Genomic DNA, 13,197 nt, shown 5'->3' on the forward strand with positions numbered 1-13,197 from the left:
GCCCATGTTGACTAGGGATTATCTATTATGCTAGACATACATACCAGATACCTAATCCAATACCTGCTGACTGGAGTCCTACAGTCCAGGACCCTGGTCAGTAGGTAATGCGGCCATGCTTTTCCCGTGATGCAGACGGCACATTGATGACTTTATGCCTCTTGCATTGCAGGACCTGGGGAAAGGGAGAGGATAGAGTGCTAGGGCTGGGGTCGAATTACACACAAACCTGTTATATGAGCCCTGAGCTGTGAACTGCTTGTCACCCAGTGCAGGGCTCACAGTACTTCCCCAGCTTTGTGTACTGTCCCCCATCTTTCCCACTCTCTTGAAGTCACTATGGTCGAGATTTTATGAAGCTTTTTGGTAGTCTTTTTTTTTTTTTTTGCTCCTTTTTCGTATGAATTGTCACTGTTTTTTTTGCTTACTGGCTGTTCACAGCATTTAAAAAAAATTACACATTTTATGTGCAACAGGTTTAAAAGTCTTATAAAAGTTGCAGAGGGATTATACAGCGTGGTGTACTGGTGTAATTTACAAATAATGTACTGGCACCATATTTATCACATTCCCTGTGCCATTTAAAGAAGTGCACATACATGTTTTCAGCACACAAATTAAGGGTGTAGAAAATAGTCCACCTACACCACCCTTAATAAATTCCCTGCATATGTCTGGTAAATTGCAGTAGTATCTGTACTCTCAATCAGACCTCAGTTTTCTTATCTTACCAGGCTCCCAGGCTCTGGTAAAAACTCTGGTTGCTATGAGCAAAGCCAGACTGTTTTGGTTTCAGGCAGTATTGATAATCCTGCTCACAGCAAACTGGCAGCATGAAAGCTGTATTGAGCTGAGCAAAATAATTAAAAAAAGGAAAATAATTATTTCTGGGTTATGGTGGCATCCACTAGTAAGCATTTACACATTACTTTTCTATAAATATATATATATATATATTATAATATATTATATTATATTATAATATATATATATTATATTATATATTTATATATTATAATATATATATATTATATATATATATATATATATATATATATATATATATATATATATATATATATATATATATATATATATATATATATATATATATATATATATATATATATATATATATATATATATATATATATAATTAGTGTGTTTTTGTACATTCTGAACACCCTCTTTGTAAGCTGAATTGTCAGTTTTCTACCTAATACACATTGTTGGATGGTGGAGGGATTTGTAATTTATATAATATGAAAGTTATGAACTATTTATTTATGTATCTGCTCAATTTCTGTTTTAGTTCCACATTTTCTTTGCAAACTTGTAGAAAGTAGTCACAAAAAAAAAATATATATATATATATATATATATATATTTTTTTTTTTTTATAAAAATATACATTTATTTATAAATATAATTATGCTACACAGTTATTTAAAGGGAATGTGTCACCAGAACATTTTTCAGCATGATGCTTACAAGGCTGGGTTTCTACTTGGCAGATTTCTGAAAGACTAACCAGTCTTTGAGGCAAAGCCAGAAGTGGATCCAGCAGGAAGGAGTAGTATAATGCCTTTGTTTATATTCTCCATTCCTTTTGAATATACTTCTGCAGTGGCAGTTTTCCAAAAAAAAAAAACTGTCAAGTGGAAATACAGCATAAGGTTTTACTTTATGAATAGCAGGCAAGTGGTTACATTTTCCATGTTTATGGATGTTACAAGATACTCTTTTGTTTGTGTGGAGTGTAACATTAACACCCTCTCTAGTTTTCTTTGAAATGCATGTATAATCATAAATATTTCTTCCCTGTCTACACGCATTTCTTAGGAATAAGCTGTGAGGAATCATATTTTTAGAGAATTACTGTGCACATTTAGTTCAGCTTTATTGCTGAGGCGTCTCTAACCTGCACGTCTCCCTTTGCAATATCCCCTATCGTTCTATGTTTTTATATGACTGCACACCACTCGCCTACTCGGATGTGGATCGTGTCTTAATGTAACCACCTTCGGTTTTTATCGGCAATGAAATCTACTCCTTGTTCCTGTTTGTGACTGTTGGGCGAGCAGAAGAGTCATCGAAGTGCTAAGGACAGCCAGACTATTGAAGATGACAAGGAAGGGCACCTGGTGTGCCGGATTGGAGACCGCATCTTGGACAGATGTACTGAAGCCTGTTCCGTAAAACTTTAACATATTTAATTTTCCTCAGCTTTTTCCCCTGACTTCCCTTTTCCCATAGGATATAACTACAGGGCTGAGGGAACTGAAGGGAAAGGCAGGACCAGTTTAGTGTAGAATATTCTAAGTAACCATCCCTTTCACTACTTTGCAGGCCTGCAGAATCCCTGTAGCAGCTATGCTATTTCCTTAACAATAAGTTTTTAATGTTGCTGTGACCTAGAGGTCTTTAATTCTAGGTATATTTATTAATATTTCTAGAATTAAGTAGTAATAACTTTTGCCTTCAATGAAGATTTGTCACCTCCCCTGTGTATGTACTTCCTTCATTATTCCTTCTAGAAATGTGCGATTAACCCCTTCAGGACGGAGCCCATTTTGGCCTTAAGGACCGGAGCGTTTTTTGCACATCTGACCACTGTCACTTTAAACATTAATAACTCTGTAATGCTTTTAGTTATCATTCTGATTCCGAGATTGTTTTTTCGTGACATATTCTACTTTAACATAGTGGTAAATTTTTGTCGATACTTGCATCCTTTCTTGGTGAAAAATCCGTAAATTTGATGAAAAATGTGAAAATTTTGCATTTTTCTAACTTTGAAGCTCTCTGCTTGTAAGGAAAATGGATATTACGAATAAATTTTTTTGGTTCACATATACAATATGTCTACTTTATGTTTGCATCATAAAATTGACGTGTTTTTACTTTTGGAAGACACCAGAGGGCTTCAACAGTCAGCAGCAATTTTCCGATTTTTCACAAAATTTTCAAACTCAGTATTTTTCAGGGACCAGTTCAGGTTTGAAGTGGATTTGAAGGGTTTTCATATTAGAAATACCCCATAAGTGACCCCATTATAAAAACTACACCCCCCGAAGTATTCAAAATGACATTCAGTCAGCGTTTTAACCCTTTAGGTGTTTCACACGAATAGCAGCAAAGTGAAGGAGAAAATTCACAATCTTCATTTTTTACACTTACATGTTCTTGTAGACCCAATTTTTGAATTTTTACAAGGGGTAAAAGGACAAAATTTTTACTTGTATTTGTAGCCCAATTTCTCTAGAGTAAGCACATACCTCATATGTCTATGTAAAGTGTTCGGCGAGCGCAGTAGAGGGCTCAGAAGGGAAGGAGCGACAAGGGGATTTTGGAGAGTACGTTTTTCTGAAATGGTTTTTGGGGGGCATGTTACCTTTAGGAAGCCCTTATGGTGCCAGAACAGCAAAAAAAAAAAACACATGGCATACCATTTTGGAAACTAGACCCCTCGGGGAATGTAACATGGGATAAAGTGAACCTTAATACCCCACAGGTGTTTTACGACTTTTGCAAATGTAAAAAAAAAAAAAAAAAAAAAAAAAAAAAAACATTTTTACCTAAAATGGTTGTTTTCCCAAAATTTTTTTATTTTTAAAAAGGGTAATAGCAGAAAATACCCCTAAAAATTTGAAGCCCAATTTCTCCCGATTCAGAAAACACCCCATATGGGGGTGAAAAGTGCTCTGCTGGCGCACTACAGGTCTCGGAAGAGAAGGAGTCACATTTGGCTTTTTGAAAGCAAATTTTGCTCTGGGGGCATGCCGCATTTAGGAAGCCCCTATGGTGCCAGGACAGCAAAAAACCCCCCACATGGCATACCATTTTGGAAACTAGACCCCTCGGGGAACGTAACAAGGGGTTAAGTGAACCTTTATACCCCACAGGTGTTTCACAACTTTTGCATATGTAAAAAAAAAATTTATTTTTTTACCTAAAATGCTTGTTTTCCCAAAATTTTTACATTTTTAAAAAGGGTAAAAGCAGAAAATACCCCCCAAAATTTGTAACACAATTTCTCCCGAGTACGGCGATACCCCATATGTGACCCTAAACTGTTGCCTTGAAATACGACAGGGCTCCAAAGTGAGAGCGCCATGCACATTTGAGGCCTAAATTAGGGACTTGCATAGGGGTGGACATAGGGGTATTCTACGCCAGTGATTCCCAAACAGGGTGCCTCCAGCTGTTGCAAAACTCCCAGCATGCCTGGACAGTCAACGGCTGACCGACAATACTGGGAGTTGTTTTGCAACAGCTGGAGGCTCCGTTCTGGAAACAGTGGCGTACCAGACGTTTTTCATTTTTATTGGGGAGGGGAGGGGGGCTGTATAGGGGTATGTGTAGTGTTTTTTACTTTTTATTTTATTTTTTGTGTTAGTGTAGTGTAGTGTTTTTAGGGTACAGTCGCACGGGCGGGGGTTCACAGTAGTTCCTCGCTGGCAATTTGAGCTGCAGCAGAAAGTTTGCGGCAGCTCAAATTTGCAGCCAGATACTTACTGTAATCCTCCGCCCATGTGAGTGTACCCTGTACGTTCACATTGGGGGGGACATCCAGCTGTTGCATAACTACAACTCCCAGCATGCCCGTTGGCTGTCGGTGACTGCTGAGAGTTGCAGTTTTGCAACAACTGTAGGCACACTGGTTATGTGTCACTGAATTTGTGACCTAACTCAATGTTTCACAACCAGTGTGCCTTCAGCTGTTGCAAAACTACAACTCTCAGCAGTCACCGACAGCCAACGGGCATGCTGGTAGTTGTAGTTATGCAACCAGCAGATGCACCACTACAACTCCCAGCATGCACTTTAGCTGTTTGTGCAAGCTGGGAGTTGTAGTTATAGAACAGCTGAAGGTACACTTTTCCATAGAAAGAATGTGCCTCCAGCTGTTGCAAAACCATAAGTCCCAGCATGCCCATAAGGGAATGCTGGGAGTTGTGGTGGTCTGCCTCCTGCTGCTGCATAACTACAGCTCCCAGCATGCCCTTTTTGCATGCTGGGAGCTGTTGCTAAGCAACAGCAGGAGGCTGTCACTCACCTCCAACGATCCAGACGCTGCAGGTCAGTCCCTCGCTGCCGCTGCTCCTGGGGCCCCGATCCCAACATTAACGCCGGGGATCGGGGTCCCCAGCACCCGGAGTGCACGTCCCGCACCCGCTCACGTCCTCCAGAAGAGGGGCGGAGCGGGTGCGGGAGTGACACCCGCAGCAGGCGCCCTGATTGGTCGGCCGGTAATCCGGCCGACGAATCAGGGCGATCGTGAGGTGGCACCAGTGCCACCTCACCCCTGCAGGCTCTGGCTGTTCGGGGCCGTCAGAGACTGCCCCGAACAGCCAGTTATTCCGGGTCACTGGAGACCCGATTGACCCGGAATCGCCGCAGATCGCTGGACTGAATTGTCCAGCGATCTGCGGCGATCGCCGACATGGGGGGGCATAATGACCCCCCTGGGCGATATGCCGGGATGCCTGCTGAACGATTTCAGCAGGCATCCGACTCCGATCCCCAACCGGCTAGCGGTGGGGGCCGGAATTCCCACGGGCGTATGGATACGCCCTCGGTCCTTAAGGACTCGGGATGCAGGGCATATCCATACGCCCCATGTCCTGAAGAGGTTAAATTGACAACTGAGTGTTACTAGTTGATATGCGTTCCTTCAATTTCTGAGAGGGATAAGAGCGCCCAAATATCAATTTTTGTTTTTAATTTCTAGGACAAATAAGGGTGTAATGGCACATACCAGAGTTCTGGTAAAAGAAGCTCCGGCATGGTTTCATGGGAAAGTATTTACCAATGTAGACAGGATTGGCCAGGGATCCTCTTAAGGGTGTATTCACATGCACAGTATCCTGAGCATATTTGATGTGCAGGATTTGAAGCCGCAGACTTGATGCTGTATTTAGTCAATTAGTATACATTGAAATCTACAGCTTCAAATCCTGTGCATCAAATATGTGCAACATACTGTATGTATGAATAGACACTTAAAGGTTTGTGCAATGACTAAATATTTCATTTCTCTGGTAAATCAGAAGACCAAACAGTATTTTAGGAATCCTTTTAAACAAATGGTCCGATGCCTAGATAGTTACTGCAAAGTAATGATTTTAAAAAGGTTATCAGTTTCTAAAATTACATTTAATAAAGAAGGGGGGGTCTTTAGCCATTTTGACCCAATGCAGTTTGCCCTCGTTCAGTGACTTCTTGTACGATGATACGTCACGGACTCGAAACTTTACAAACATGTGACACTTTGTTTTCCCAAACAGCCAATCACATAACAAGCAGCATGTCACATGACTTTAGAGACCTGCCCTAGGACCTAATTCACCAATTCATTCTATAAAATTGTAAGTGCGCTTCAGATTTCTCGCTGCAGACGTGTTGGTACCCTTCCGTGAAACAGAGAAAAACCCACAATGCTCCCTGAAATAACTTGAAACTGACACAAGTAATAATGAATACATTTTTTATATTATAATTTATTTTTAAATGATTCTGTTGAACCACAATTCAAAAGTAATGTCTGATTTTCACTTAATTTGTATTCATTGTTACTTCTCAGTTTCAAGTTCAGGGAGCAGTGTGAGTTTTTCTGTCTTTAATGGAAACCAACAATTTAGTCCACATCTGTATGTGCTGTGTGCACTCTTTTACTAGGCCTCCCCTTTACTGCTGGAAAATAGAAGGGGATGCTTAGTAAGTAGGAGATGATATCATGGGGTGCACGTACAGCTTTGTAAATAGGACCCCTCCCACCAACAATGAACATAGCCCCTCCCTCAGAAGATATATATATATAATGTGTGTACCGTATATACTCGAGTATAAGCCGAGTTTTTCAGCACGATTTTTCGTGCTGAAAACACCCCCCTCGGCTTATACTCGAGTGAACTCCCCCACCCGCAGTGGTCTTCAACCTGCGGACCTCCAGAGGTTTCAAAACTACAACTCCCAGCAAGCCCGGGCAGCCATCGGCTGTCCGGGCTTGCTGGGAGTTGTAGTTTTGAAACCTCCGGAGGTCCGCAGGTTGAAGACCACTGCGGCCTTCAACATCATCCAGCCCCCTCTCACCCCCTTTAGTTCTGAGTACTCACCTCCGCTCGGCGCTGGTCCGGTCCTGCAGGACTGTCCGGTGAGGAGGTGGTCCGGTGGGATAGTGGTTCCGGGCTGCTATCTTCACCGGGGAGGCCTCTTCTAAGCGCTTCGGGCCCGGCCTCAGAATAGTCACGTTGCCGTGACAACGACGCAGAGGTGCGTTCATTGCCAACGTACTTCTGCGTCATTGTCAAGGCAACGCCTCTATTCCGGGCCGGAAGCGCGGAGAAGAGGCGCCCCCGGTGAAGATAGCAGCCCGGACCACCTCCTCACCGGACCACCTCCTCACCGGACAGCCCTGCAGGACCGGACCAGCGCCGAGCGGAGGTGAGTACTCGGAACTAAAGGAGGTGAGAGGGGGCTGGATGATGTTGAAGGCCGCAGTGGTCTTCAACCTGCGGACCTCCGGAGGTTTCAAAACTACAACTCCCAGCAAGCCCGGACAGCCGATGGCTGCCCGGGCTTGCTGGGAGTTGTAGTTTTGAAACCTCTGGAGGTCCGCAGGTTGAAGACCACTGAGGGCGAATGATGAGAAGAGGATGATGAAGGGGGGGGTGTGGGGATGATGAAGGGGGGTGGGGATGATGAAGGGGGGGGGGGGTGTGGGATGATTACAAGGGGATGATGAAGGGGGGGATGTGTGGGATGATAAGGGGATGATGAAGGGGGGATGTGCGGGATGATAAGGGGATGATGAAGGGGGGATGTGCGGGATGATAAGGGGATGATGAAGGGGGGATGTGTGGAATGATAAGGGGATGATGAAGGGGGGATGTGCGGGATGATAAGGGGATGATGAAGGGGGGATGTGTGGGATGATGACAAGGGGATGATAAAGGGGGATGTGTGGGATGATGAAGGGGGGATGTGTGGGATGATAAGGGGATGATGATGAGGATGTTAATGACGGGTCTGTATGATGACAGGGGGGGATGAGGTATTTCCCACCCTAGGCTTATACTCGAGTCAATAACTTTTCCTGGGATTTTGGGTTGAAATTAGGGGTCTCGGCTTATACTCGGGTCGGCTTATACTCGAGTATATACGGTATTTATATATGTATTTTGTCTTTGTAAATTGGTTTACTTTTTTGTGCCTGAAATTCAGGACAGAATGTTAGAAATCTTTGCTATATATATAATTTATATCTTTTTATTTATTACATTTTTTTAAGCATTGTATTGACCTAAGTATTTTGACCCATTATTCGGTTAAAGTACCTTTAGCAGAAATTATAGCCTCCAGTCTTCTTGGTTATGATGCCACAAGGTTTGCACTTCTGGATTTCGGTATTTCCTGCCATTCTTCCATGCAAATACTCTCGGGCTTTGTCAGGTTGAATGTATCCATTGGTGGAAGCCATTTTAGGTCTCTATTTGCTTCAAGTCAGGGCTCTGTCTGGGCCACTTAAGGACATTGACAGTTGGCATCATAAAATTGATGAGTTTTTATTTTTGGAAGACACCAGAGGGCTTCAAAGTTCAGCAGCAGTTTTCCAATTTTTCACAAAATTTTCAAACTCCATTTTTTAGGGACCAGTTCAGGTTTGAAGTGGATTTGAAGGGTCTTCATATTAGAAATACCCCACAAATGACCCCATTATAAAAACTGCACCCCCCAAAGTATTCAAAATGACATTCAGTCAGCATTTTAACCCTTTAGGTGTTTCATAGGAATAGCAGCAAAGTGAAGGAGAAAATTCACAATCTTCATTTTTTACACTCGCATGTTCTTGTAGACCCAATTTTTGAATTTTTACAAGGGGTAAAAGGAGAAAATGTATACTTATATTTGTAGCCCATTTTCTCTCGAGTAAGCACATACCTCATATGTCTATGTAAAGTGTTCGGCGGGCGCAGTAGAGGGCTCAGAAGCGAAGGAGCGACAAGGGGATTTTGGAGAGTACGCTTTTCTGAAATGGTTTTTTGGGGGGCATGTTGCATTTAGGAAGCCCCTATGGTGCCAGAACAGCTAAAAAAAAACACATGCCATACCATTTTGGAAACTAGACCCCATGAGGAACGTAACAAGGAATTAAGTGAGCCTTAATACTCCACAGGTGTTTCACGACTTTTGCATATGTAAAAAGTTTTTTTTTTTTTTTCCACTAAAATGTGTTTCCCCACAAATTTCACATTTTTGCAAGGGTTAATAGCAGAAAAGACCGCCCAAAATTTGTAACCCCATCTCTTCTGAGTATGGAGGTACCCCATAAGTGGACCTGAAGTGTACTGCAGGGGTGCTGCAATGCTCAGAAGAGGAGTCACATTTGCAAACTTTGCTGAAATGGGGGGGGGGGGGGGACATGTCGCATTTAGGAAGCCCCTATGGTGCCAGGACAGCAAAAAAAAACCACATGGGATACTATTTTGGAAACTAGACCCCTTGAGGAACGTAACAAGGGGTAAAGTAAGCCTTAATACCCCATAGGGGTTTCACGACTTTTGCATATGTAAAGAAAATTTTTTTTTCACTAAAATGGTTTTTTTTTCAAAAATGTTACATTTTTACAAGGGTTAATAGCAGAAAAGACCCCCCAAAATTTGTAAATACATTTTTTGGGAGTAAGGACATACCTTAAAATTTTTGATGATTTTCGCTCCGTGGGTGCACACCAGGTCTTGGAGTGGGAGGTCAGTCAGGGGCCTTGAGCTTATTATAGCAGCCGGGATGTGGGACCCCCCCCTCAAGGAGCGTTAATGGGGGGAGCATTGAGCCCTAAAATAGGGGAACACTATGGGGGACAACGGGCCGTAACTGGGGTAGACAGGTGGGGTACAGAGGCCCGTAATATGGGGTACAGTGGGCCAGAAAACTATAAATCATAAAATAATAAAACAGGATATGTTCCCAGAATGATGACCCAGAGCATAGCCAAAACTAAAAAAAAAAATATGCCCGCCCCAAACCCTATGCTCTGAATCATCATTCTGGGAATGTGATGTGTGTGGCCGTCCCGAACCTGTTGCCTCAAATGCGCAGCCGCTCAGGTGGAGAGAGAGCGCTGCGTATTTGAGGCAACATAAAAAGTCCCCGATGATAGTGACTCAGTGACCTATGACCCATTTCTGAAAAAACACCCCCAGAGGTCTTATCAGGTTTTTTTCCTGATTTTTTTTTTTTTTTGGGCAATTTAGTGATTTATGGGGTTAACAATTTTGAATGTACTCTGGACTTGGTACATTGGCCAAATTATGGAAAATTAAAATGAAAAGGGAAAATTTAGTGCTCCATGGAAATGTGATACTCCCTGAAGCAGCCTATGCAGAGGCCCGGATTATCTGGGCAAGTGTCACACTGATACGTGGTGTCCTTCCGTCTCCCCTTCCTGCGACACATTCTGCATTTTTTTCTGGGATCGTCCCATCTTTCCAGTGGGGGGGGGATCACACCTGGAAAGTGCTGGCCAGGGACGATCCTGGCGCCTATAACTCCAGACTCTTGGGAAGTCTGGCCTGCTCTTTCCCGGTCAGCAAAGATCAGGAACCTTAGGACTTCTTCTTGGTACTGGAGGAATGTCCCTGTGTTGCCAGCGTACTGGGATAGTACAAAAGCGTTGTACATGGCAACCTGTACCAAGTAGACCGCAACTTTTTTGTACCATGCCCGTGTTTTCCGCATAGGCGTCTTAACAAAATTGTATCTGAGAGATCAACTCCCCCCATATACCGATTGTAGTCCAGAATACAATCGGGCTTGAGGACCGGTCCCACGGTACCTCGCACAGGGACAGGGGTGCTGCCGTTCCCATGAATAGTGGTGAGTATAAGGACATCCCTCTTATCCTTATACCTGACCAGCAACAGGTTATCATGGGTCAGGGCACGGGACTCACCCTTGGGAATAGGTGTCTTAACAAAATTTAGAGGGAGGCAAGGGATGTGAACAGAGGGATGCTGGTATAAAAGTTATCCACGTATACGTGGAAACCCTTATCCAGCAATGGGTGCATAAGGTCCCAAACAATTTTCCCGCTAACACCCAGAGTGGGGGGACATTCTGGGGGTTCAATACGGGAATCTTGTCCCTCATTCACTTTAAACTTGCAAGTGTACCCGGAGGTACTCTCGCAAAGTTTATAGAGCTTCACGCTATACCGCGCCTGCTTCGAAGGAATATACTGGCGGAAGATGACGGCAGGGTGTGTGTGCGGGGGGGGGGGGGGGGGGGGAAACAGGGAAGAATGTAGTGTGTGGTGCTTGGTGTAACTGTAACAGAAAAAAAAAAGCTGTGGCCAAAAAAAAAGTGGTGGCACACGCAGCGCCCTGAACCCCTAATAGGGCCCGGGGTCACACGGATCAGGTGACGGCGGACCCTTGGGGACTTATTAGGGGGTCGGGGGGGGGGGGGTAATTTTTAATTTTTTTTTTACTTTCCCTTTTGTTTTACTGTTTTACCCTACCTTTCCCTGCAACAAGCTGACCCTGATCTAGGGGCTCCTCTTCTTTCTGAGGGGGCTCCGGCACTCCGAGGGGGGGGATCCCAGTCCTCTTCACACAGCTCTGCCAGCTGTCTGAACTCGGTGAGCGGGCAAAGCTGCATGAGGGGACCGTTAACCCCTCCCCTGCTGCACTGCTATTGGCCGATGATCGCCGGCAAATAGCAGCGTTGCTGGGGCGGTGACAGTATTGTATCGTACACCGCTGATCACCTTCCTTTTCCGGGTCATCGGGTCACAAGTGACCCGAATAACCGGAATCGGCGCCGATCGCCAACATGCGGGGGTCCCGGAACCCACCCCCCTAGGCATTTGCACGGCATGCCTACTGAACGATATCAGTAGGCATGCCGTTCCGATCTCCGCCCGGCGAGCGGCGGAGACCGGAAAATGCCAGGGTGTATGGATACGCCCTGGGTCCTTAAGGCCCAGGGTGTGAGGGCGTTTCCATACGCCCTGGGTCCTTAAGAGGTTAATTGAGGCCAAAATGTTTAGTCTCTAGTTTCATCAGACCAGACATACTTGTTTCTTTCAGTCTACAATTCTTGTGTTTTCCAAGCTCCAGGTGGTCTTTCATACCACTCAGGCTTCTTTCTGGCCACTCAGCTATAAAGCTCAGATTGTGAAGCGCTGCAGTTTCTCCCATCTTCACACAGGATCTATGGAGCTCAGCAAGAGTGACCATTGGGTTCACGGTCAACTTTATTACCAAAGCCCTTCTTCCCTAATTTACTTGGTTTGGTGGTACCTGCAATTTTGCAACTTTTTGATGTTTTTGTTTTTACGTAGTGCACTTTATGGTAAAACTGACCCATTTTATTCTGCGGGTTGATACAACTAAAAGAATACCCATCTTTATATGCTTTTCTATTATTGTACTACTTTAAATAAACAAAAACTCAAACTTATATTCACAAGATTAAAAAATGTTTCCTATCCTGACCCCCAAAAGTGGTGCAAAAATGAATTTTCACATATTTTCAAAGCATCAAGAGACCTTTGAAAATGTGAGGAGGAAAAAAGTGTGAATAATATCGCTGGAACAGAAATTACAGTGGTTCTTGAGAATCTCCCCCAGAATGTCTGTGTTTAAAAAATATGTAATTTTGCTGAACAATCTGTCCCCTTACCTCTATCAGTGTTTACCAACCAAAATGCCTCCAAGTGTTGCAAAACTTGGCATGCTTGGAGTTGCATTTTTGCAAAAGCTGGGAGGCACCCTGATAGCAGAAATTAGTGTGCGACATGGGTATGCAGCAGAGCTGAATGTGTGATTATGTGTAAGCATGACCATGCGCACACTCAACTCCTACATACACCTAATCACACACTCAGCTCTGCTACATACACACGATCACACACTCAGCTCTGTTGCAGACGCACGATCACACACTCAGCACTGCTACATACACACGATCACACACTCAGCTCTGTTGCAGACGCACGATCACACACTCAGCTCTGTTGCAGACGCACGATCACACACTCGGCTCTGCTGCAGACGCACCATCACACACTCAGCGCTGCTGCAGACGCACGATCACACACTCAGCGCTGCTGCAGACGCACGATCACACACTCAGCGCTGCTGCAGGCGCACGATCACACACTCAGCGCTGCTGCAGGCGCACGATCACACA

The 13,197-nt window shown here is 44.1% G+C and overlaps 1 protein-coding gene across 2 annotated transcripts in view; it reads left to right on the forward strand.

Annotated features, from left to right (window-relative positions):
* Positions 1 to 13,197, forward strand: part of CLK3 (CDC like kinase 3) — a 69,849-nt gene that overhangs the window by 31,914 nt on the left and 24,738 nt on the right. For both annotated transcript variants that reach the window (XM_056572669.1, XM_056572671.1), the window contains one exon: positions 2,085 to 2,178. In XM_056572669.1, the coding sequence (XP_056428644.1) occupies positions 2,085 to 2,178 (94 nt within the window). The remainder of the gene's footprint in view (positions 1 to 2,084; positions 2,179 to 13,197) is intronic.

The sequence above is a fragment of the Hyla sarda genome, chromosome 4 (genome assembly GCF_029499605.1).
Source record: "Hyla sarda isolate aHylSar1 chromosome 4, aHylSar1.hap1, whole genome shotgun sequence".
Classification (NCBI taxonomy): Eukaryota; Metazoa; Chordata; class Amphibia; order Anura; family Hylidae; genus Hyla; species Hyla sarda.